The sequence below is a fragment of the Pelophylax lessonae genome (assembly GCF_965119305.1).
Source record: "Pelophylax lessonae genome assembly, chromosome: 10".
Lineage (NCBI taxonomy): Eukaryota > Metazoa > Chordata > Amphibia > Anura > Ranidae > Pelophylax > Pelophylax lessonae.
Genome location: NC_138777.1, coordinates 162,027,291 through 162,051,629, shown reverse-complemented (window position 1 = coordinate 162,051,629; position 24,339 = coordinate 162,027,291). Strand labels below are relative to the sequence as shown.

The 24,339-nt window shown below is 42.5% G+C and overlaps 1 protein-coding gene across 1 annotated transcript in view; it reads right to left on the bottom strand.

Annotated features, from left to right (window-relative positions):
• BBS1 (Bardet-Biedl syndrome 1) overlaps window positions 1-24,339 on the bottom strand; it is a gene marked incomplete at its 5' end in the record, with an annotated part of 131,093 nt that overhangs the window by 55,764 nt on the left and 50,990 nt on the right. The window contains 8 exons of the mRNA XM_082270495.1: window positions 42-162; window positions 1,532-1,638; window positions 1,842-1,973; window positions 8,069-8,141; window positions 8,289-8,327; window positions 14,660-14,706; window positions 20,189-20,461; window positions 20,548-20,582. Of these exons, the coding sequence (XP_082126621.1) occupies window positions 42-162; window positions 1,532-1,638; window positions 1,842-1,973; window positions 8,069-8,141; window positions 8,289-8,327; window positions 14,660-14,706; window positions 20,189-20,461; window positions 20,548-20,582 (827 nt within the window). The remainder of the gene's footprint in view (window positions 1-41; window positions 163-1,531; window positions 1,639-1,841; window positions 1,974-8,068; window positions 8,142-8,288; window positions 8,328-14,659; window positions 14,707-20,188; window positions 20,462-20,547; window positions 20,583-24,339) is intronic.

Below are 24,339 nucleotides of genomic sequence, written 5' to 3'. Positions count from 1 at the left end.
CATATGACATACTAAATAAATTTATCTTGAGACATGCTTACTTTTTGTGAGTATCCATGCAAAGTTTCCTGAGATGTTCCAATAATGATATTTTTCTGGACACGAAGCAATCCTACCACCTGTGCACTCAGCTCAATGCTGTATTTGGGACGCTTGGAGTCTCTATGAAAAGCCATCCAAACTGTGTTTTAGTTTCAGTAAATAATACGTTTGTGGCATTTATATTTGCTATAGATTTATCAGTGACCCTTCTTGTGGCTATCTGTATGTCGTACAGTGCATTTAATGCTCTAACAGAAGGACTACTTTTAAGCCCCGTACACACGTACCGATGGTCGGCATACAAATGTTCCTCTTTTCTCCCCGGGATGTCGGTGTCTGCTGAAAAGTGCAAAGACAGCACAAGGACAGCACAAGAATTTTGTCCGCCGACTGCAGAAGTGATGTCATGTAATGGTTAACTTTCCCTGTGTTTTCTATTTTCTGAGCATGCCCAGTCTTGCAAATCTGCGGTCTGTCGGCCGAATTGTGTACTGACAGGCGAACAATCGTCCGTTCTGGTGTCGGCATACAAAAATTTTCATGTTTGCAAGAAAGACTTTTGTCCGCGGATTGTGCGCAGACATCTGTCGGAGGCACCATACTAACACGCGTACAATCGGCAGATCCTTCGTCCACCGACGTTTGTATGCCGACGATCGGTACGTGTGTACGGGCCTTAAGGCTCCATTCACACCTGGGCGTTTTTTCAGGCGTTTTTATGGGCGTTTTACAGGCGTTTTTTGTGCAGGCGTTTTTAGATTGACTAGAGATCAATGGAAAACGCCTGTAATCTGCCCAAAAAGAAGCTCATGTACTTTTTTGAGCGTTGGGCTTTTTGCTTCAGGCGTTAAAACGCTCAGATGTGAACAGGGGCCATTTAAATGAATGGGGTTTTACTTGTAGGGCGTTTTGGAAACGTTTCTTTTGAGCGTTTTTGGAGCTGAAAATGCCCAGGTGTGAATGGAGCCTAAAAGAAACCTATCAGAGATGGTCATTGCTGACCCCTCCTATACGAGAATGACAGTTCTCAGACTGTATTGCTCATGTTTTGACATCAATTCTTCCTGAGAATAGCTGACCTGGAACAAGTATAAAAGAGAAGAAAAAAAGTGACACTCATTTACAGCATGCTTGTTTCAAAGCAGGGATTGGTCACAATTGTTATTAGTGTTATTGCTCTTATTAGTAAAAAAAAGAATCTTCATAGAAAAAAAAGGCAGCCCTCATGAAAAAAAATGAAAAATAATGAACTGGAATTCTTTTTTATTCATTTTATTCACATTTAGTTGACCAAATTAACAAACATATCACAAGAAGACAATGGATTCCTTCTGAAGAATGCATTAAAGTCCAAGCAATACCCACAATGCAAAAAAAGATAAACCTGCTGTATTACTAATGCAGCTCTTCATTATTGCCTATAACAGTAAACAAACGAGTAGATGTTGCAAATAATAAAAATAAAAAAATACCTAAAAGGCTTACTTACCTACGAAGAATGTAGACATTGCCATTACGGCAAGCTACCGTGACACGGTATTCGATGTCATACTGTCCATTCACATCCAAAATAGTGGGTACACTGGGAAGATTGACCTGCCAACATAAACAGATATTAGTGACAACTATTGCAATCGACACCATCTTCCTTCTAAAACTTTATTTTTCCAGAATAGGTTTAGAAGGAGCAAATCTTTCTAAAACCTATTGATTACTAAATACTTCTACCTTCACAGCTTGCCAATGCAGATTCTTGAAGTATAAAATGTATATCATAAATGTTTTCCAATGGTACTCACTCGAGTAAGAATAGTAAACGCCTCCGGATCCAGTATGAATATTTCTCCACTTTCTGTACCGATAACAAGACAGCAAACAGCATCCTCATCTGCCATGTTCTTCTTCAGAGTTCCCATACATGTGATCACAGTCTACAGTATAGAGTCAAAAGTTATGTATGTACTGTATTTGTTAAAAATAGTTTAGATTATATATATATCTATACATGGAAAGATATTGCTATCTCTTTCTAACATATATACATAAATGATGGCAAAAATAGACTGTTACCCAAACTGAGCTCTAGCCAAAATCATAATTTAATACAGTTATGAATTCATCAAAAATCATTTCATATAGTGCTGCACACAGCTAGCATTAATACACCAATCTTCCTTTATATTAGACTTTTGTAACAGCAGCACTCTGCCAGCATAACACTAAAATTGCAGACAGCAAAGCAACACCCCTGTAAGGCCCCTTTCACACTTGTGCGACTTCAAAGTTGCACGATTTTACCGCAACTTTTGCCGCGATTTTGATGCGAGTTTGACTGGGCTTATAATGTCTTTTCTTCAAAACGCACCAAAATCATGCCAAAAATAGTGCAGGGACTACTTTGAAGTCGGTGCGACTTCAAGACGCACAGATATGAATGGGGCTCATTGGAAATAATGGAGAACGACTTGTCATGCGATTTTGCAGTCCCAAATCGCATGACAAGTCGCACAAGTGTGAAAGGGGCCTAAGATGTAACCACCATCAAGCGATCTCAGGGATATGTAACAAAAAGTTAAAAAGGCAAAATGTCTTTGGGATTTCAAATGTCACCTCTGCACAAAACAACTGCCTCACATTGAATACTGTATCTGCACATTGCCAGATTTAAAAAAAAAGACCAACAGGTCAGACAGCAAATCTCTCATGGGATAAAAGTTCAGCAATCATACATTGTTTTGGATATTTTGTCCCCTCCAAGCACAAAAATAGGATTTTGATACTCACTGTAAAATACTTTTCTTGGAGTGCATTGAGGGGTGGAGGAAGGCATATACTATCTGTTGGGATGTCAAATAGCAGCTCAACTGAGGGGTGGGTGACAACAAAATACTAACAAGCACACAAAAATTTACAGAAATTAGGCCTGCCTACAGCTTAAAGAGCCGTTTGAAGAACCTTACACCCAAAGCTGGCATTATAAGAGGCCTGAACATGCACCTGGTAACCACAAGGCTGCCTTGCAAGTCTGAGAAAGAATAGCCTGATGCTTAAGAGCCTAAAATGCACTCATACTCAGATACTTGCCTCATAGGGGTGATTGTCCACAAGAAATAAAAACTTGTGGGCAACAGTGGAACGAGGATAGGTTCAAAATGATGTTTGTGAAGTGCCAACTTCTGATCCCACAGATCACAGGGGAGCAAACAGAGGAAGTCAAGTTAGAGACCACCCGCATAAAGGTCTTGGATCAAGGAATGATCTCTGGCAGGGATCTCTGAAACAAGATCACAAGAGCAAAGACCTGACCCTTGATGGCACTGTGGACTGACTGCTGGTCTAGATCCATTTGCAAGAAGGCAAGGATTCATCCCTAGGAGAATTTCCTGAGCTAAAAGACTCTTGCCCCATATCAAGAGAAGTAGACTTCCTAGGTTTTAGCATCATGGAAATACTGGGATGCCTCAGTCCCTCAGAACCTTGGCTTCAGTCATGCTGTTAAAGCTAGTGACCATGAATCAGGATAGTAAAATCGATTTGTGAGAAATAAGATCTGGACAATCTGGAAGAACCCACAGAGTGTCCACCAGGAGACTTGAGGTTAAAGTACCTCATCTGCCTGGGCCAATGCAAAGCTATCAGGATTACCAGAATGCCCTCCAATTTGATTCTGTGAAGCAGACAAGGAAGGCGTTTCAGGGGAGGAAAAGCATAGATCAGGGAGTACTAATCCAACAGATTTACCAGAGCATCCATTGCTTCTACTTGAGGATCTCTGTATCTGGAGACAAACCTGCCCAGTTTGCTGTTGTACCTGGAAATCAGAAGGTCCACATCTAGCACCCCCCACCTGTGACATGTTCTGGAACACTTCTGTGTATAGGGAACATTCTCCTGGGTCCAGTGGATGCTGGCTGAGAAAGGCTGCCTGCCATTTGTTCAAGCCTAGGATGTAAATTGCAGACAAGTCTGGAACCTGAATTTCTGCCCAGGAAAGGATCTGCTTCAACTCCCCAGCCAGGTAGGTCAGCCTGGCAGGAATAGTTAAATTGTCTGAAGTTCCAGAATGTTAATCGGGAGACAATATTCCTTCAACTTCCAAGTCCACTGCCCAAGACTCCAACCCAGCCTGACATTCACGAGAGGATCTTCCAGAAAATAGAGGAAAGAACTTAAACTCCAGAGCCTGATTCCTAAGCCACCAAGCAAATGGGACTACGTTGGAGCAAGCTATCAGGCTTTTAGCCCCAGAACTCGGGAAGTGGAAAGGTAAAAGTTTATTCTGGGGAGAAAAAAAAAATCTTGGTTTAACTGTGTCTAGGACTAGAACAAGATATTCCAAGTGAAAAGTCTATTCTATTGCAAGTTTCTGATGGTTTAGGATCCATCCAAACCTCTTCAAGATCTGGACGGGTAGGGCTTCATTGTCCACCAGAACCCTTGCTGAAGGTTCCCTAGCAGGAGGTCATATAGATGTCTCACAATGGTAATGTCCTGAGATGGGATACAGCTGGACCTACAGAGGGGGCAGACCACCTTTCAGTCCTGAGCTGGCCTAAAAGTTTTGCTTGTCAGTTTCTAATTCTCCAGCAGAAGACCGTATAACCTGTATGGCTTAATGAACAGGTAAGAAATACTTACACAGGAAGGTGAATTTCAAATGAAAAACCAATACACCTTTTTTCAGTTTCATACAATAAGGAAAGACCACCCAGCTGTCACACACAGCAGTGCTACCCTGATTTGGTTGGATTGGGTGACTAATGTTTATGGGTGGATGCAGATGCTGACAGCTAATGCACTAAGTACTGTATTTGGCAGTCTCAGTCAGGCCATGCCCCCAAGGCGTGGCCTGGCCTGAACCCAGGCTGATATTGCCAAATACTTCTCCATTAGTGGATTTGCAGCAATGTGCGGCTTGAGGGATCTTTACTTTACTACATGCTGATGTTTGGAGCCAAGACGAGCGCCGGCACTTCAGCAGCTGGTGATTGATTGGGATTATCTAGGAGCCTGAGCGGCACCTACATTTTCACATAGGTTCACAGATTGCCAAGTCACATATTCATAATTCACAGATTGCCCAATAATTAACAAAAGCTACTGAAACTGCACGTTCCGGAAAATTTGCTATCTAATGTAAGTTTATTTAAAGGAGAAGTATGGCCAAAGTTTTTATTCTATACTTTCCTATGAATAAAAGTGGAAATTTAAAGGTGGGTGTGGCGCTGCTAGTGACATGCAACATCTAATATAAATGTGCAAATGCTTTACAAACTTATTGTGTGTTGACCAAAGACAAAATCTACTGTATACAATTGGTGTGCCATAAAACTTATTAACACAGATAAATGACCAGCGAAAAAATATTGAACGTGCACAAACTAAATGATGGATTATAAAGTGCTTCAACATTAAAGTGAAAAAGTTTTATAATATAACAAAGTCCATTAGTGAAATTGTGTCGGATGCCAAAGTCTTTAAGATAAATTAGAGAAGTAAAGATGCTACATAATCCACACAAACGAGCAGTGTCCGTGCATCACTCATGCTCCCCCCAGTGCAATTGCACTCACCATATGGATCTCCACACTCAAGGGGTAGCCTGCCTTCACAGTTGCAATAACTGTCTGTAGATGATGTAGACGGCTGATTCTGATGACGTCTTAGTGACAAAATGCGTAAGGCGGAGCAAGAGCGCCATTGCGTCACATCCGGTTTGAGTTCGTGGAGCGCAGGGAACTCCGGCCTTCCTGTTTTTTTTTTTTTACTCATATGAACGCCTAATGATTTTTACCCTAAAGTGCAATATTTGCCTTTTATAAATTAAAAAATGGCTTACGGAATTACACTATGGAGGCTCCTATTATTTTTAAATGGTACCACTGAGGCAAAGCACGCTAAGGAAACAGAGGCACCCGTGGGAAAAGATCTACAGACAGGTATTGCAGGCTGGCTACTCCTTGAGTGGGGAGATCCATCTGATGAGTGCAACTGCACAGAGGGAGCACGAGTGATACATGGACACTGCTTGTTTGTGTGGAATTTGCAGCATCCTTACTCATCAAAATGTATCAATTCAAAGACTTTGGCAACCGACATGGTTTTACTAATGGACTTTGTTATATTTTAACGCTTTTTCACTTTAATCTTGAGGCACATTTTAGTTTATGTTTAGTTTGTGCACATTTGACATTTTTTTCTCTGGTCATTTATCTGTGTTAATAAGTTCTATGGCACACCATAAAATACAGTAGAGCTGCAAGATTAATCGCTAAAAAATTGCGATCTCGATTCACCCCCCCCACCATCTTAAAACAGCATGTCCTCGATTCTTACAGAGCCATTGTCTGCTGACTCACAGCGGTCAAAAAAAAAGAAAAAGAGCCCTGGCAACTGTTTATCAACATTGTTAAGGCTGCTAGATAACTATAAACACATTGCTTTACAATGTATATTTTCATTCTTTTAGATCAAAGGAATGATCTTCTGTTTGTAAGGGCCGGTTCACATTCCTGCGAGTGCGCCGATCGCATGTAATTCGGAGCGCACTGCTCCTTCATTACATGCGATCGGAGGTGCAGATGCGAATTCAGCCATACACTTTGTATGGCTGAATTCGCACTGTATCCGCACCAAACACGCACATGACCCTTTTTTCCAGCCGCATCAGGATCGGATCGCACAGTGGTTCACACTTTTGCGATCAGATCCTGTGCGAACTGTCAGATCGCACTGCGATATGTGATCAAACTGGGGGTGTCGTTAACATTTCATTGACACCCCCTGCGTATCGTATATGGCAGTGTGAACTGCCAGGGGTGCGTTTGCGATGCGGGAACAGGCTGGGAATTCGCAGCCTTCCCGCATCGCACAAGTGTGAACCGGGACTAAGTGAGGGCAGTTTACCCTCTTAAAGACCAAGCCTTTTTCTGACACTTGCTACTTACAAGTTAAAACCAGTATTTTTTGCTAGAAAATTACTGAGAACCCCCCAAGAAAATAAAATGGCGATTGCTGCAATCTTTTATGTCACACTGTATTTGCGCAGAAGTCTTTCAAACGCAGTTTTTTGGGGGAAAAAAATACACTTTAATGAATAAAAAAAAACAAACAGTAAAGTGAGCCCAATTTTTTTGTATAATGCAAAAGATGAGGTTACGCCAAGAATCGTGATCTTTATTCTAAGCAAAAAAATTGTGCTTTTAGCCAGAATCGTGCAGCTCTACTATACAGTAGATTTTGTCTTTGGTCAACACACACACGTTGAGTTTGTACAGCATTTGCACATTTATATTAGTTGTTGCATATTACTAGCAGCGCCACACCCACCTTTAACTTTCCACTTTTATTCATCCTTGACATCTACTTTGGTAGTTGTTTCAGTGGGGATAGCAGCTTTTAAGTTACACAATAACTAGTCCATAACGCAGAACCATTTCCTCTCTTTTTTTTCTATACTTCTACTATGGATCACAGGAGTAAAGTTTGTTCTACACGCCTGTGACCGGTTTTCAGCTGACAGCGGGCTAAAGCCCCCTGACGACTGACGTCATTCAGCCAGTCCAAGCTGGGCAAAGATCCTGACTTTACAGTTGGGATCCACCCAGATGCCTGGCCCAGGAGCTGACTCAGCCTCTCACCTATGCAGCTGGGAGACTGAGACAGCTGCTCCCTCTACTTCCCAGCCCAGTGTTCCAGTGAGCACTGGAGGGGCAGAGCACTAGCAGTCACGGCTCTCCGCTCAGAGCAGAGGGGGGAGAACTGAGCTTTCAGCTATGTTTGACCGCTCAGTTCTCAGTGCAGAGGCGGCAGGGGACAGATGCAGCATCAGATTAATACTGCATCTACTTAGGTGAGTATAAAGGTTTATTTTTCTCCTCAAACCCCATACTTAAAAAACAAGCTCCTAAGCTTATGTATATGTGTGTTTGCTGCCCCACTTTCTTTTGCTTGTCAGTGCTACCAAATGATACTTTCTCAATAACGCATGCATTATTACAAAACAATAAAATAAATAGATGTTTACCTGTCGTTTCAGAGGTAATTGTTTATATGTGTTTACAAAGGCCTCCATTTCCTGTGGATCAAGCATCAGGAACCTGCAGAAGAGTAGAGAGCCAAATGGTCATTGTGACCATTTAAGGTAAGGTGCTCAGCCTGCAACTGACTGGATAATGGCCATTAGGGAAAGTCAATACAATTATAATGTTAAGGTTTTTTTGATTAGAAATTTGAATTATACATACCGCAGTGATCTCACTGAAAGAGGAATTTCTGCTTTATCCCTGCACAAAGAAACACAAATCACACAGCGTTGGATTTGGAATACTGCGTAGCAGTAATGTAAGCAGAACTCAATGTTAGGTAGCAGTGTCAAATCCCCCAAAAATTTTAGGATGTATAAAAAAGTGGGGAAAAAACAAAACACACGATGTTAGTGTAGTATTGCTCTACATACTGTAAATCAAATGGAAGACACAACCAGAATATGAGGTATGGCTTTGGTCACAATAATGTTAAATGGACATGGAAGATGTTTAGAAATAGGCATCAAAATTAGTCAAAGTAATGAAAAATTTGAAAAACTGGGAGGTTCACCTAGGGGGGATGCTTTTAATGATGCCAATTTAAAGATATGGCAAACAATCCCCCCCTCCAAGGACTGTACAAAGGAAAAAGTGGGCTTTTGTTATAAAAACATCAAGAAAAAAAACCCATAAAATTTACTATTCGTTTAGAAAAGCGTTCTTTACAGTAAAAGTAGTAAAAGTCCAATTCCAAATTTCTTTTTTTTTTTAACCATCCCCCTGCATCTTCAAAATAAACCATGAATTATTGTAAATACGTTACGAGTCCTCTCTTTCTGTAAAGAATGGCACCACATAAAGACATTGGGTCCATTCTTCCACAAGACCAGGGTGCCTTATTGATGCATGCAGAGGGGGTCCCTTTCTCACAAGAAGTGGGTTGCATGACCTCTAGAAGAGGGTATTTCAGCGAGGGCACATGCAATAATGGGGTCTGAAAAAGGTTTAGGCTTTCTTAAATGTAACAATATCCACAAATATGATTGTTGAACATTATGATTGTTGAATAAGTCGCCCCTTTTGAGGTCAGGAAAGATTTGTTTTCTATGTGAGGTAAAACAGATCACAATGATCTAGATCTTTATTTCTGCCTTAAAGACCAGCATAATTCTGTTAAAGACTGGTAAATTGTTAAAGACTGAATGCTCAGATTCTAGGATAAGTACAGTCATGTCTGGTTCTCTTTTTTTTTTTAATTTTTAGGAATGCATGTGAATGTAATCAGCTCACGCTTGTAAAAAACAAAAAAACAAAAACACAACAAACTAAACAACAAGAATACTACCACACAACCACATAGGGTGCAGGTAGGTCCTGACACAGGTAAAGGAGAAAAAAAACACAGGTTTTTCTGTAAGAGAGTTCATCCAAACAGATGGACTAAGAAATAGGTATACTTCTTGTTTAAATATATATGAAGATTAATGCACTCACCTGTCAGCGTACTGGATCAGACGTTGCAGTGCCAAAAACTGCAGTTTCCATTTTATCGTTTTGTAGCAGAGCCGCCAATCTCCCTTAGCTCAGGCTGTCTGTGTCTCACAGTTTGAAGTACCTCAGAATATTACCACATGCAGATGTGTTTACATTAAAGGACAATTCCAGCCCTACACACTGCAGTCTTAAGCGGAGTCTGCTACAGGTGGTCCCCGTGTTACAAACATCCGACTTGCAAACGGAGAGAGACAACAGGAAGTGAGGAGAAATCTCCCCCTAGGAAGGGAAATTCACTCCTGTAAAAGTTCTCATGGGAAAAAGGTGTCTCCACTGAAGCTTTATTACCAATCCTTGTTTCCACAACAGCCCAAATATTTCAGAAAGTTAGGTGAAATCTTCTGAACAGGGGCACAGACAGCAAAACAAACGGTACAGGGGTGATAACCCTTCCATATGTAAAAAAATATACAAAGTATATTCCCCGCGCCAAGGATTAAAAAATTGAATACATTAAATAAATGTGTGTATAATAAATGGATAATTGCAGCAGCCACTATAGGTAATGCAGGAGATGGATGGGATTAGCTTTAAAAAAGCTAACTACAGCGCTTGCTGATGAATAGTATATGAATGATTCCAGGTGTATATCTCAATGATTAAGGTAGTGACAAGAATAAATAAATATCATAGAGTAAAATGGATATAGCAATATTGAAAAAAACAAAAATATATATAAAGTGTGTGAAAAATATATAAATAAATAAATTGTGACTGTTGGTATATAAAAGTCCAATATATATATAAAGTGACTTGGTGCTCAAGAAGATCAAAAGAGTCCTTATATGGTTCAAATGCAATTCAAGGTGCAGGTGCTTAAACGTGATTGTCCTTAATATTCTGTGACATCAATCCGTTTCGCCGTGATTTGTGGCTAGATAAAATCACTTACCAGAACCAGTGGGTCCTATGTGCTTTACAGCACTAGGACCATTCGCGCTTAGGTGCCCCCTGGGCTGGGATGGATTCCCCCTTTTTTCCTCCTATAGGCTGGTCTGGATTAGTAAACTGGGTCCTCCTCACATCATGGTAGTATGGCAATTTTTTTTTTAAAAGGAAACAAAAGCTCCATATAGTGCAGTATGTTCAAAATAAGTTTATTACCCACTACAATGGGTTAAAAGGCAAGGAATTTGTATAAAAAGTAAATCCATGGTGGTCCTGGTCGGCTTGTGCGGGCTGCGTGTCCCCTTTGCAGAGTGGCGAGCGGTACTTCCGGCTTGCGTTCCAGCTGACCCAACCTGATGACGCTATGCGTTCCAAACTGAGGTGTTTCGTCACTTCCGGTGACGTCTTCAGAGTTTTGAAAGCATAGCAATGAATGGACCTATATAGTGGTAGTACCGCCCCTATCTCCGCCCTTAATTAATGCAGCCGGAAGGAAGAGGGATACGGACGTCAGAGCCGTCAGTGGATGGAACCACAACACCTCCGTCAGCTGCGCAGCTGAGCCTGCCCGGGATCGGGCTGTAGGGAGGATGAAGATGCTGTATGATCGTGTTCTGGGGTCCTGAGCTACCGAGGACTGCAGTCAGGAGGGATCCGCTGGGCCGCAGCTGTCCTCCGGGAGGAGCAGTCAGTGGGGGGGCCTGAACCTGACACAGGAAGTCACAGCAGCCATCCAGAGTCCAGTTATTCCTGGCAGGATCGTCTACCATCAGGCTCTCTGTTTGGGTTTGTTCCTCTTGGACACAAGAAACCACAGCAGCCATCCAGAGTCCAGTAACTCCTGGCAGGGTCATCTATTATCACCATTCCAGGCTTCTTGTTTGGCTTTGTCCGGTAAGAGTCCAGGGATTACGAGTGTGTTAGAGTGCCACCCGAGTTTCTGGGAATCCCTCCACAGGCTGCATGATCCCCGGAGCGGTTACACCTATATATGCCCTTAGTTTTCAGCTTTTGGTAAGAGGCTAAGCTGGTGGTGGGACTCTGCACCTTCCAATCACAGTTCACATCTTCCAGAGCTTGAAGTTTATATCACCATATTTGCATCTTCACCTATGGACTTTTTGATTTAATATATAATTAACATGGACGTTCATAGCATTGTACACTGGTGATTCACTAGTCACATTTTGGATTTATTTTGTTATCACCATCCTGAATTGAATTTCCTGTCATTTCACTTAGTTATAAGTGACTTGTTCACACCATTTTTGTATGTTGTATTTATGTATTTGGGTTAGCGCACCTGATTTTTCCTACACATTTCTTGTTATTTATTTTATTATTATTATTTCAATGTGGGTTGTATCATGTAATACGAATATATGTTTTATTATTTTTTATTTAATATATATATTGTGCGGCTGTAAATCCACTTATTAACTTCGCCACAAATCTATTTTAATAAGGGCTGAAATAGAGGGTGATTCGGCCATATACTGAGAAAATCATTGCTGTGGTATCCCTCTTCCTTCCGGCTGCATTAATTAAGGGCGGAGATAGGGGCGGTACTACCACTATATAGGTCCATTCATTGCTATGCTTTCCAAACTCTGAAGACGTCACCGGAAGTGACAAAACGCGTCAGTTTGGAACGCATAACGTATTACGTTGGGTCAGCTGGAACGCAAGTCGGAAGTACCGCTCGCCACTCTGCAAAGGGGACACGCAGCCCGCACAAGCCGACCACTGACCACCACGGATTTACTTTTTATACAAATTCCTTGCCTTTTAACCCATTGTAGTGAGTAATAAACTTATTTTGAACATACTGCACTATATGGAGCTTTGTTTCCTTTAAAAATTGCCATACTACCATGATGTGAGGAGGACCCAGCTTACTAATCCAGACCAGCCTATAGGAGGAATAAAGGGGGAACCCATCCCAGCCCAGGGGGCACCTAAGCGCGAATGGTCCTAGTGCTGTAAAGCACATAGGACCCACTGGTTCTGGTAAGTGATTTTATCTAGCCACAAATCACGGCGAAACGGATTGATGTCACAGAATATTAAAGAGGTTGTAAACTCGTTTGATTTTTTTTTTTTTTTTTTACACCTTGCAAAAGAAAGACATAATGAGCTAGTATGCATCGCATATTAGCTCATTATGCAATACTTACCTCAGAACGAGCCCCCGCCGTGCCGCTCACTCACCTCTATGACGGGCGACATGTCTAGTCGCCCGTCTTCCGGGATCGCGGCATCCGGCCATCTGATTGGCCGGAGCCGCGGTGACGTCACTCCCGCGCACGCGCGCGGGAGCCGACAGTCACGGCACGGGGCTCTGAAGGAACGGCACGATCGTGACGTCACTGGCGAAATGTAAGGTAAATATCTCCTAAACGGTACATGTTTAGGAGATATTTACAGTACCTATAGGTAAGCCTTATCATAGGCTTGCCTATAGGTACAAGTTGTAGAGGAGGGTTTACTTCCTCTTTAAGGACAATCACGTTTAAGCACCTGAACCTTGAATTGCATTTGAACCATATAAGGACTCTTGATCTTCTTGAGCACCAAGTCACTTTATATATATTGGACTTTTATATACCAACAGTCACGATTTATTTATTTATATATTTTTCACACATTTTATATATATTTTTGTTTTTTTTCAATATTGCTATATCCATTTTACTCTATGATATTTTATTCTTGTCACTACCTTAATCATTGAGATATACACTTGGTATCATTCATATACTATTCATCAGCAACCCTTCCATATGCTATCCAAAAAACTTTAAAAATTATTCTTTTGGCTGGGGCTACACTTAAAAAAGTTGTTTTACCTGTTCTCACTTACAAACAAATTCGACTTAAGAACAAATCTACAGTCCCTATCTTGTTTGTAACCCAGGACCGCCTGTATGCTGATTCACATGCTGGCTTTTTATATCTCTTGGCCATTCCAGCAGTAAGAACTCCTGCCATAATAGTCTGCATTTCAGGCATACATCCCTGAACGTATAGGGTCCTAAAAGGTGAGTACCTATAGGTACAAACCTACAGTCCCTATTTTGTTTGTAACGTGGGACCGCCTGTATGCGGATTCACATGCTGGCTTCCTATATCTATTGGCCATTCCAGCAGTAAGAACTCCTGCCATAATAGTCTGCATTCCGGGCATACATTCCTGAACGTATAGGGTCCTAAATGTGAGTACCACTAGGTACAGTGTTCTACCCTGTCCAGTCCCGATGTATTTCAGCCTGCCAAAGACCCTGACAGGCTGCAGGGCTGGATGCTGTACCTGTGCCTTGCAGTCTGAACTAAAATGCCAGGATTGAACACATAGGGACTAGTCTCCCTGTGTGCAAGGAGCCTTACAATGTTTTGAATCTGTCACTTGCATTCTGCATTTTATAGAAAAAAATAAATAAATGAAAAAAAATCCTCAGAATCTTTGAAGACAAAGGGCTTATAAATCCAATTCAGACTCTTGTATACTTGTGTACTCAGTGTCTCGCAGACAGCCTAAACTGTGGAAGATTGTGGCTTTGCTACCTAAAAGGGTTACAGTTTCTGATAAACTCCAGAAAGACAGATATCCTGGACTGGAGTATTCACAAATGAACAAATTATTTCTATGTTAAAAGGGCAATCACTGCTGCTCTAGCTCTGGAGCATTGCATTCCATATGTACTGAAGGCCACAGCAGATTATCAAACAGTGACAGGGAAACATCAATTGCGATGTAGTATCAATTCCAATTTGTTACAACAGTTGATTCAAATATTGTGACAAGCGAGTGCATGAATCTCCTCATATCTACTTGCACAATTATTTCTTCTGAATCTTGGGGGTATCAGCACTCTGAAGATTGTAGCAGCTGTCTTTATTATAGAGTGGATTTATACACAAAGCTCCACTAAGCAAACCCATTTATGTGTCCTACTTGGCCGAGGCGTGTCAGAATTATCTGACTGACAAAACTGGATGGAGAAAATGCAGAAAAAAATATTTTGCCAAGTAAAATAGCTCATATACACATATTACTAGACTAAAAAATGACATAGATGCTGGCAAAGGCTTTCACATAAACGACGTCTAAAAATAGAGAACTAGCAGTCTCAGACTGAAATCCATACCTGATTCCCTCAAGCATCTCTTTTAAAGTCAATGGATCTATTTTGTCCTAAATCAGAGATGAAACAGAGTATTATTTTCTGTGTAAATAATATTCAGTTTAAATATTTGTTATTAAAGTTTTGAGAAAAGGAAAAGAATAACAAATGATCGCGGACGCAGCTGCATGCGTAACAAATGCAACAGATCACACAATATTTAACCACTTAAGCCCCGGTAGATTTTACCCCCTTCCTGACCAGGGTTTTTTTTTTTGCGATTTTTTACTGCGTGACTTTAACCACTTAAGCCCCAGCTCTATTTCGGACACTTTTTGTTCACGAGTTAAAACCAGTATTTTTTCCTAGAAAACTACTTAGAACCCCCAAACATTATATATATTTTTTTAGCAAAGACTATGGAGAATAAAATGTCGGTCATTGTAATATTTTTTATCACGCGGTATTTGCGTAGCGGTCTTTAAAGCGCCATTTTTTTGGAAAATTTTTGAAAAATCACATTTCACTAATTTTAAAAAATACTAAACAGTAAAGTTAGCCCATTTTTTTTTGTATATTGTGAAAGAACATGTCACGCCGAGTAAATAGATACCCAACATGTTACGGTTTAAAATTGCGCCCCCCGTGGGATCGCGACAAACTACGGTCAATAGAGATCTCAATCTGCGACGCTTTAAATTTATTTAACGGTTACCAGTTTTGAGTTAGAGTGTAGCTCTTTTTTTTAAATTATTGCTCACGCTCTGGCGATCGCGGCTATACCTCACATGTGTGGTTTGAACAGCGATTTAATTTGCGGCTCGACTTCCGTATACGTTTTTTTTTGTGCGCGAGCTAACGGTGACGGGGGCGGCTAAATTTTTTTTTTTTTTTTTTTTCCAATTTATTTTATTTTTTTAACTTTATTAAAGTTTTAAAAAAAAAATAAAAATCTGATCACTTTTATTGCTGTCACAAGCAATGTAAACATCCCTTGTGACACCAATATGTAGTGACAGGTACACTTTATGGAGGGATCGAGGGTCTAAAAGACCCTAGACCCCTCCACTACACTTCCCTGTATGCAAAACGCCGAAAACGGCATTTTTTGCATACAGCCGTTTTTCAAATTTGCCGCCTTTTGCAGCACAGTAACCCGGAAGTGACGTCATGGACGCCGCCTCCGGGTTACGTCATCGGAGACCCGATCGATGCCGTTTCCGGCATTCATCGGGACTCCATCCAGCCGGCGGACGTGCCGGCTGGGTGCTCGGGGCTCCCGGTGGGACGGGAGCCCCGGGCAAAGCCACGGAAGGCGGCGGGAGGGGGGGGGGGGGACGTCCCCTCCCGCCCCCCGGGTACCGTTCGAGCGGCTCCCGAGCCGCATCGGTCGGTACCGACGGAAAGCCAACCGTCGGCTCTAAACCACGGTACCGGGATGGTGCCTCTAGCTAGAGGCATCATCCCGGTACACTACCGCAAAGTTTACCGACGTAGACCTACGTTAGTATGCGGTAAGTGGTTAACGGACAATTGCGCGGTAGTGCGACGCTGTACCCAAACGAATTTGACGTCCTTTTTTTCCCACAAACAGAGCTTTCTTTTGGTGGTATTTGATCACTTGTGCGATTTTTTGATCATGCGCTATAAACAAAAAAAAAGAGCGTCAATTTTGCAAAAATAACTATTTTTCACATTTTTTTATATGAAATTCCCCCAAAAAAATGTAAAAATCAAAATTTTTTAACATTTTCGGCCAATTTGTTTAATGCTACATATGTTTGGTATAAAAAAAAAAAAATTGCAAAAAGCGTATTTTGATTGGTTTGCGCAAAAGTTATGGTGTTTACTAACAAAGGGAAAGATTTTTGTCATTTTTGGTGTTTTTTTTTTTAACGAGTAATGGCGGCGATCTGCGATTTTTTTGCGGGACTGCGACATTGCGGCGGACAGATAGGACCCTTGACATTTTTGACACTTTTGGGGTTACCAGTGACATTACTGCAGTAATCAGTGCTATACATATGCACTGTTACTGTAAAAATGACACTGGCAGGGAAGGGGTTAACTGTATTGGAGAGGGAGGGATTAAGTGTGTCCTAGGGGCGTGTTTCTAACTGTGATTGGACATGGCAACTAGTGTAAAAACAGAGATCAACGGTCCTACATAGTAGAACCGTCTGATCTCCATTTTTACACAGGGGAGAAAGGCAGGCGGCTTTGTTTACATTTGGCTCACAAGCCAGTGACAGGCTAGTGACGTACCGGTATGTCACTTTGCCTGGCCGGGGCTGACCGCCGCAGTATATGTACTTGCTGCGGTCGGCAAGTGGTTAAATAAACAAAATTCACCAAACATTCACTGCAGATGAATCTTCCAGTTGTATGCATTTTTAAATCGTGATTGATTCGTGAAAATCACATTCACTGTGTTAATGAAGTACCAGTACGTCGCTTTGCCTGTACGGGTCGCCCGTCCACAATACCTTTCAGGAGGGCAGCTCTTACGGGCAAAGTACTGGTAGGCTGCTACATGTTCCCGGGATTAGGGCACACGCATGGGTGCCCTCCGTCGATGCTTGCTGTGATTGTACACAGCGGATTGATTAATGTCCGGAACCTGTTGATCGACTGTGTCCAATCACACCATAGAGTCCTGTGCTGACCTTCAACGCAGGGCTCTGTACAGAAGGAACAATCTCCCTGTTTCTTCTCCCTGCATAGCAGGAGGAAGAAAAAAAAAAAAAAGGTATCTTTAGTAAAAATCAGCACAGATTAAACATTGTTAGGCATAAATTTAACCCCTTGATTACCCAAGATGTTAATCCCTTCCCAGCCAGTGTGTTTAACCACTTGCCGACTGCCTAACGCCGATCTACGTCGGCAGTCAGCCCCTCACAGGCAAAGTGATGTAGGGCTACGTCACTAGCTTGTGAGGGTCTAGGGAGCGAGCGCGCGCCCCCGGAGGCGCGCTCCCGCTCGCGCGTGGTCACGGACCCCCCCGCGCGTGTGACCGGCGGACCCGATGTCCGCCGGCCACTCGGCGATCGGCGGGGGAGAGGGAGAAAGGCAGGCAGCTTGTGTAAACAAGCTGCCTGTCATTCTCCTCGGTGTAAAGACACTAATCACACGGATCTACTATGTAGATCCGTTGATCAGTGTCCTTACAGCTCAAGCCACAGCCAATCACAGTAGAAAGCACGCCCCTAGGGACACACACAGCCCCTCCCTGCCAAATAAAGTTAACCCCTTCACTACCAGTGTATTTTTACAGTAACAGTGCATATATATAGCACTGATTACTGTAGAAATGTCACTGGTAACCCCAAAAGTGTCAAAAATGTCAGTCAAGGGTCCGATCTGTCCGCCGCAATGTCGCAGTACCGCAAAAAAAAAAAAATCGCAGATCGCCGCCATTACGCGTTAAAAAAAAAAAAAAAATGACAAAAATTCTTTCCCTTTGTTAGTAAACGCGATAACGTTTGCGCAAACCAATCAAAATACGCTTTTTGCGATTTTTTTTACCAAACATAGGTAGCATAAAACAAATTGGCCGAAAATGTTAAAAAAATTTGATTTCTACATTTTTTTGGGGGGGAATTTCATATAAAAAAATGTGAAAAATATTGCTATTTTTGCAAAATATTCGCTCTTTTTTTGTTTATAGCGCGTGATCAAAAAAATCGCACAGGTGATCAAATACCACCAAAAGAAAGCTCTGTTTGTGGGAAAGAAAGGACGCCAAATTTGTTTAGGTACAGCGTCGCACGACCGCGCAATTGTCCGTTAAAGTCACGCAGTGCCGAATCGCAAAATACCCCCTGGTCAGGAAGGGGGTAAAATCTTCCGGGGCTTAAGTGGTTAATACAGTGACAGTGTATAGAATATCAATAATCACTGAATTAGTGTCACTGGTGATGTCAGTGGCAGTTAGTCAGTTCCCACTCATTGTCAGTTAGCGTCAGATTGCCTGCTGTACTATCGCAGTCCAATTACAAGTCGCTGATCACTGCTATTAGTAGTATATAAAAAAAAATATTACTTATAAAGTGCTTTTAACTCATATAGTGATTGGCAAAGCAGAGTTAGTGGGTGAGGGCACATGCCTAACAGCAATTGCTTAGAGAACAACAGAAGCACTTTAAAAGGGAAAGAGCGAATGAATACTGAAAATGTACCCAAAGGATGGTGCCTGGAGTTGGGCCCTAAATATCAGTTTGGGATTGAAAGTGGAATTTTACCCATAACAACTTGATAAAAATAATGTTCTTTATGCTACCAAACTGTGTGTGTGCTGTAAATTTCCTCCAGCATTGTTCCGGTTTCTTCTTGTTGGAGGTTGCCATTTTGCTGAAGCCCAGAGCCCCTGAGCAGTAGTAAATATTTGGGGCTGTCAGCAGATCACCCTCTAGTGGCTCTGATTTTAGGCACAGTGCCGAAAAATAGAGAGCAACTGAGCATGCGCAGAGCAAGGTGTATTACTGGATTTTAAACAGTATAGGTACTTTTTTGTTTTTCATAGTTATACCTGCAAAAGGGACCAGCCTTGAATTGATCTAGCAGGACCTAATTTTCTGATGAAAGTTCCGCTTTAAAGCGGTTGTAAACCCTATATATAAAAAAAAAAAAAAAAAACCTGCAAGACAAAGGCATAATGAGCTAGTATGCATCGCATACTAGCCCATTATGTTTAACTTACCTTAAAACGAAGCCCCGACACGGACCCCCGGACATCGATGCGGGCGCTGCCATGATCCCTCGTCGTCTCCTCGGCGCGGGAGTGATTTTTCCGGCAAGCTCCCGGCAAGTTAATTGAAGGTCCCCCCGGACCTTCAGAGCGCATGCGCCGCTCGCGCGAGCGGCTGCATGCACTGTAAATATCTCCTAAACCGTGCCGGTTTAGGAGATATTATTTGTACCTACAGGTAAGCCTTATTATAGGCTTACCTGTAGGTAAAAGTGTCAAAAAGCGGGATACTACCGCTTTAAAGCCGCACTAAAGTCTCCATACTTACCTGTCCAATGGGATCTTCTTCTGAGTGCCGATCATCGAGCCTCATCATTGGCTGGTGGGAGATGACATCACTCCTGCGTAGGAGGCCTTTATCCCATCACCCGCCCTGCACTGTAAGCTAAACTGTGCATATATATAGCTCAGTTTACAGTGCTAGAGGAGATGATGAGCAGGCAAGTAGGGGGATTGTATTGCAGAAAAGACAGTGCATGTCTCTTCTGCAATAAAAGCCTGCCTGCTTGCAGTTTTTTAAAGTGAGAATTCAGTCCTGATTTAAGCTGGATTCACACTTACGTGCTTGTGTCGCCATGTATTTTTTAGGTGTATTTTAAATACATAGGTCATGATGGGCTGACACACATTCTTTTCAAAAGCCTTTATAATGCACATCAATTGATGAAAAACAAACATGAACCTTTTTTGGCCAATTCATTACAAGGAGCCATGTAACAGTTACATGTGAGCAGCTCCAGGCTCCCTTTATCTAGGGGTCATATACAATAGTTGCTGTCTTTCAATCCATTCTTGTTCCGTCTTACCTCTTTAGCTTGATCCCAGACTTCCTTCTCCAGGGCATTGACTTCCAGTGCTGGCAGGGTGAACTTAAAGTAGGGTCTCAAATTCTTGTATACATATATAAAGGGTCCAGAAGCCACGGCCACAGCTGGGGTACGTGGCTCATTCTGATCCATCAGGAAAGCCACAACAGCAGTTGGCATGTCAAGCAAGGCATTTTCAGACAATAGACTTGTGCCTTTATACACTTTCAGCTTCATGTTATAGGGCCCACTGCCCAGGTCACCCACCACCATCTGCCACAGAAAGTCAATATGGTTATTCATGTGATAAAAATATATGTATATAAAGAGAATATCTATTTATAGTGAACAAGTATTACCTTATACTCGCCATCCCCGTGTAAATCAGCAAGAGCTTCATGGAGAAAAAGAGAAAACATCGAACGTAAGTATTTTATTAAAGAAAAAAAAGTTAGTTTGTCCACTCATAATTAAAGAGAATGAGGGCCTGCAACCTGCCCAATCGAACCTGGAACAAAATTATGAGAGGAAATTCATTTTTATGGTTGAACAATTTTAAGTGAAATTACACTTCTGGTCTTTTATACAAAGTCAAATTTTCATAGGGCAGGGTCGATTGCACATATTCACACCTGTGCTGGTGTAAGTAAAGATATCTCAATAACATTCATACAGATTCTTCACTGTACTCCACAAGTCTAAATATAATGCAGTATTAAGTTCAAGTAAGGCAAGGCAAGGGTTTGTAGGAAACGTATTTAAGAAGCCTTAAAGCGTTTATAACCCCAACATTTCATATTCCTGATATGTGCCTGCTGTACCATGTACTTGTATGAGAAAGTATCCTGTTCTCTTTGTATTGCTTCCTTTATGTGAAATCCCTGGTAATCCTGCTAGTCCCCTTTCTTTCCTATAAAAACTGACCACACTAAGCATGAGAGCACACCATGGTCAGTTCTCTAGCTATGCTGAAAACTCTCCTGAGTTTACTCTCCTCCAATGTTTAGACTTTTCCTGACATACCAATTGCTGCACAACCATTCACTGGCATGCTCAGTGTACTGCTGCTTCTCCCCCCCCCCCCTCCAGCTCTTATGCAACTGAGAGCAGAGGGAATTATATAACTTCCAATAAAAGGGGGGGGGGGAGGTATTTCTAATGTTTTTTCTTTTTTTTTTATATCTATACAAAAATGTTTTGCCTTTCATTTCTATTTTAAATTGAATGGGTTTTTCTTTTTTACAAGGTGATCACTTACAATCCCTTTAATAAAAAGAGAAAAATTATGGGGAAAGTCATGGTATAGTCAAAGTCAATGCTAGGCCTTGAATTGAACACTTTCAAACCGAGTTTCCAATTTATAGCTACTAGCCTTACTCTGTAGTGGCCCAAGTAAGTCGAAACTGTGATCTACGGATGACCGTTCTTAACCTCTTCATCCAGCCGTACGCATATATGCGGCCTCTTGGCAGGTGGGCCTAGGCACCGAGAGGCTGCAAATCTGCGTACCAAAGTGGAAACAATGCTGTGCCGAGAGCACGCACCCTGCGGGTAACTTAACCGGAATCCTTGCCTCCTGGTATCTGCAACCTCTTTAAGGGCCAGGAGGAGCCGATGCTAAGGGGTTACCCAGTGGGCCAAGTACCCCAAAGGTACATAATGGGAGTTGGATGGAAAACAAAGAGTTCAAGAGGGGGACATACATCCCCCAGCAAGCAGATCAGTTTGACTATTCCCTTTAAAACATCTAAAAAGCAGCATTTAACCCAAAATCAAACATTATATTGCAGTCTATTAATTCTTACGAATAGATGGCTGTATTCATTTTCTTTTTTTTTTTAGCCTTTTTTCATCTGTTATTGCAGCCAGCAAGTCTGTTTTTCACAAGATCAAGCTCTACAGCAGAAGGTATCAGTTTACATGGATGAGATAAACCACCTAACACTGGCAGAGGTAATTAAAATGATCAAAAGGAAAATAACTGGTTTCCTGTAACTGATTATAAAGTGTGAGATAGAGTTTGGCTTCAGTTTATTAGTGTATCCAAATCTGTTAATTCATTTAACTTGTGATTGACCGATATTGTTTTTTTAGTGCCGATACCGATATTTTGGTCATCGGTATCGGCCGATATTGGCAGATATTTTCGGACATTTAAATTTTTTTTTTTGTTTTCACAGATACAGTTGTTGAAGGATTTGGGGGTCTAAAAGACCACAAACCCCTCCTCTGCACTTAAAAGCATTCAAAACAGCCAAGATTGGTTGTTTTGAATGCTGTCATTTTTTTAAATCTGGCGCCGAATACCCCGAAGTGTTGTCATGACATCACTTCCGGGTTTTTACATGGAGACCCGATCAGAGCAGAATGCGGCTTTGATCGGGTCTTCTCTCTGGCGGCCGTGACGGTAGGATGCCCGGGTCACCCGGTGGGACGGGAGACCTGGGTGAGCCACGGAAGGTGGCGGGAGGGGGCGGGGGGGGGCAGGGAGACGTCCCCTCCCGGTCCTTGTAATGACAGCCGAGCGGCTTCTCAGCCGCATCGGTTGTCATTACAAGACAGCAGACCGTCGGCTATTGACGCCGGTACCGGGGTGATGCCTCTAGCTGCAGGCATCACTCCGGTACAAGCACTTTCCTGGAATATCAGCAATATCAGTAACCTCAGTGGCCGATTCCGATATATCTGGGAAAGTGCATATTGGCCCCCGATATATCGGCATTGCCTATAATCGGTCGATCCCTACATTTAACACTACCCTCCCCCGACTGGCAATGCTGCTGCTTGCTGTGCCTCCTGTGCTCATTGCTCCAGAGCGGTCTCTCACAAATACCAGAGGTGTGTTACTGGTCAGATCCCCAGGTGAAAACAGAGGGAAAAAGCCAAAGAAATAAAAACTGAAGCAGCCACCACATCTAATGATTAGTAAACTGCAATAGAATACATTTTTAGTTTTGGGTTTATTTCTGCTTTAAAGCGGAGTTCCACCCAAAAATGGAACTTCCGCTTTAGGGAGTCCTGACCCCCCCCGACATGCCACATTTGGCATGTCATTTTTTGGGGGGGGGGGGAGCGGGTACCTAGTTTTGACAGGTACCCGCTCCCACTTCCGCTCGGAGCGCCGCGGCGCCCTGAGCGGAAGTTCTCCTCTCCCCCTCCCTCCCTGCAATCTTCTGGGACACGTCAGAGGTCCCAGAAGATTGCCGGCCAATCATGGCGCGCAGCGCGACTCGCGCATGCGCAGTGGGTACCCGGCTGTGAAGCCGCAAACTGTAACAGCCGGGTGCCCACAGCAGTGATGCCGGCGCCGAGGGAGAGGATCGAGGCTTCGGGCGGCCGCATCGCTGGACCGTTGGACAGGTGAGTAAATGGCTGGAACTCCGCTTTAAGTCAAAACAGTTACCAACTCCCACTTACACTCGGGCCGCCTAGGCGGTTTAGTACTGTGGCTACTCTTCTTAGAAGTGGGCGCCCAGCCAAGATTACTCCCAAAGCACAAACAGAATCTGCTCTCCAAAAGAACATTGGTGCATGCCTGGAGTTTGCCAAGAAGCACCATGGCAAATCACAGCGCTACCGGGAAAATGTTTTGTGGACTGATTAAACAATACTCAGCACTATGTATGGTGCAAAAAAGGCACAGCTTACCAACATCAAAACATCATACCAACTTTGAAATATAGTGGAGGGAACCTCATGATCTGGGCTTGATTCGTTGCCTCAGGGCCTGGACCCACTTGCCATGCAGGGGAAGATAAATTCCCAAGTTTACCAAAATACCCAACAGCATAATATCAGGTTGTCTGTCTGCCAGTTGAAGCTTAGTAAAAATTGGGTGATGCAGCAGGACAGTGACCACAAGCATTGATGAAAATCCACCACAGACTGGCTTCAGAAAAAGAAAATGCGCCCAGACTTTAACCACTTAAGCCCCGGAAGATTTTACCCCCTTCCTGACCAGGGCCTATTTTGCGATTCGGCACTGCGCGACTTTAACAGACAATTGCGTGGTACTGCGGCGCTGTACCTAAATAAATTTAACGTCCTTTTTTCCCACAAACAGAGCTTTCTTTTGGTGGTATTTGATCACCTGTGCGATTTTTTGATCATGCGCTATAAACAAAAAAAGAAGAGCGTCAATTTTGCAAGAA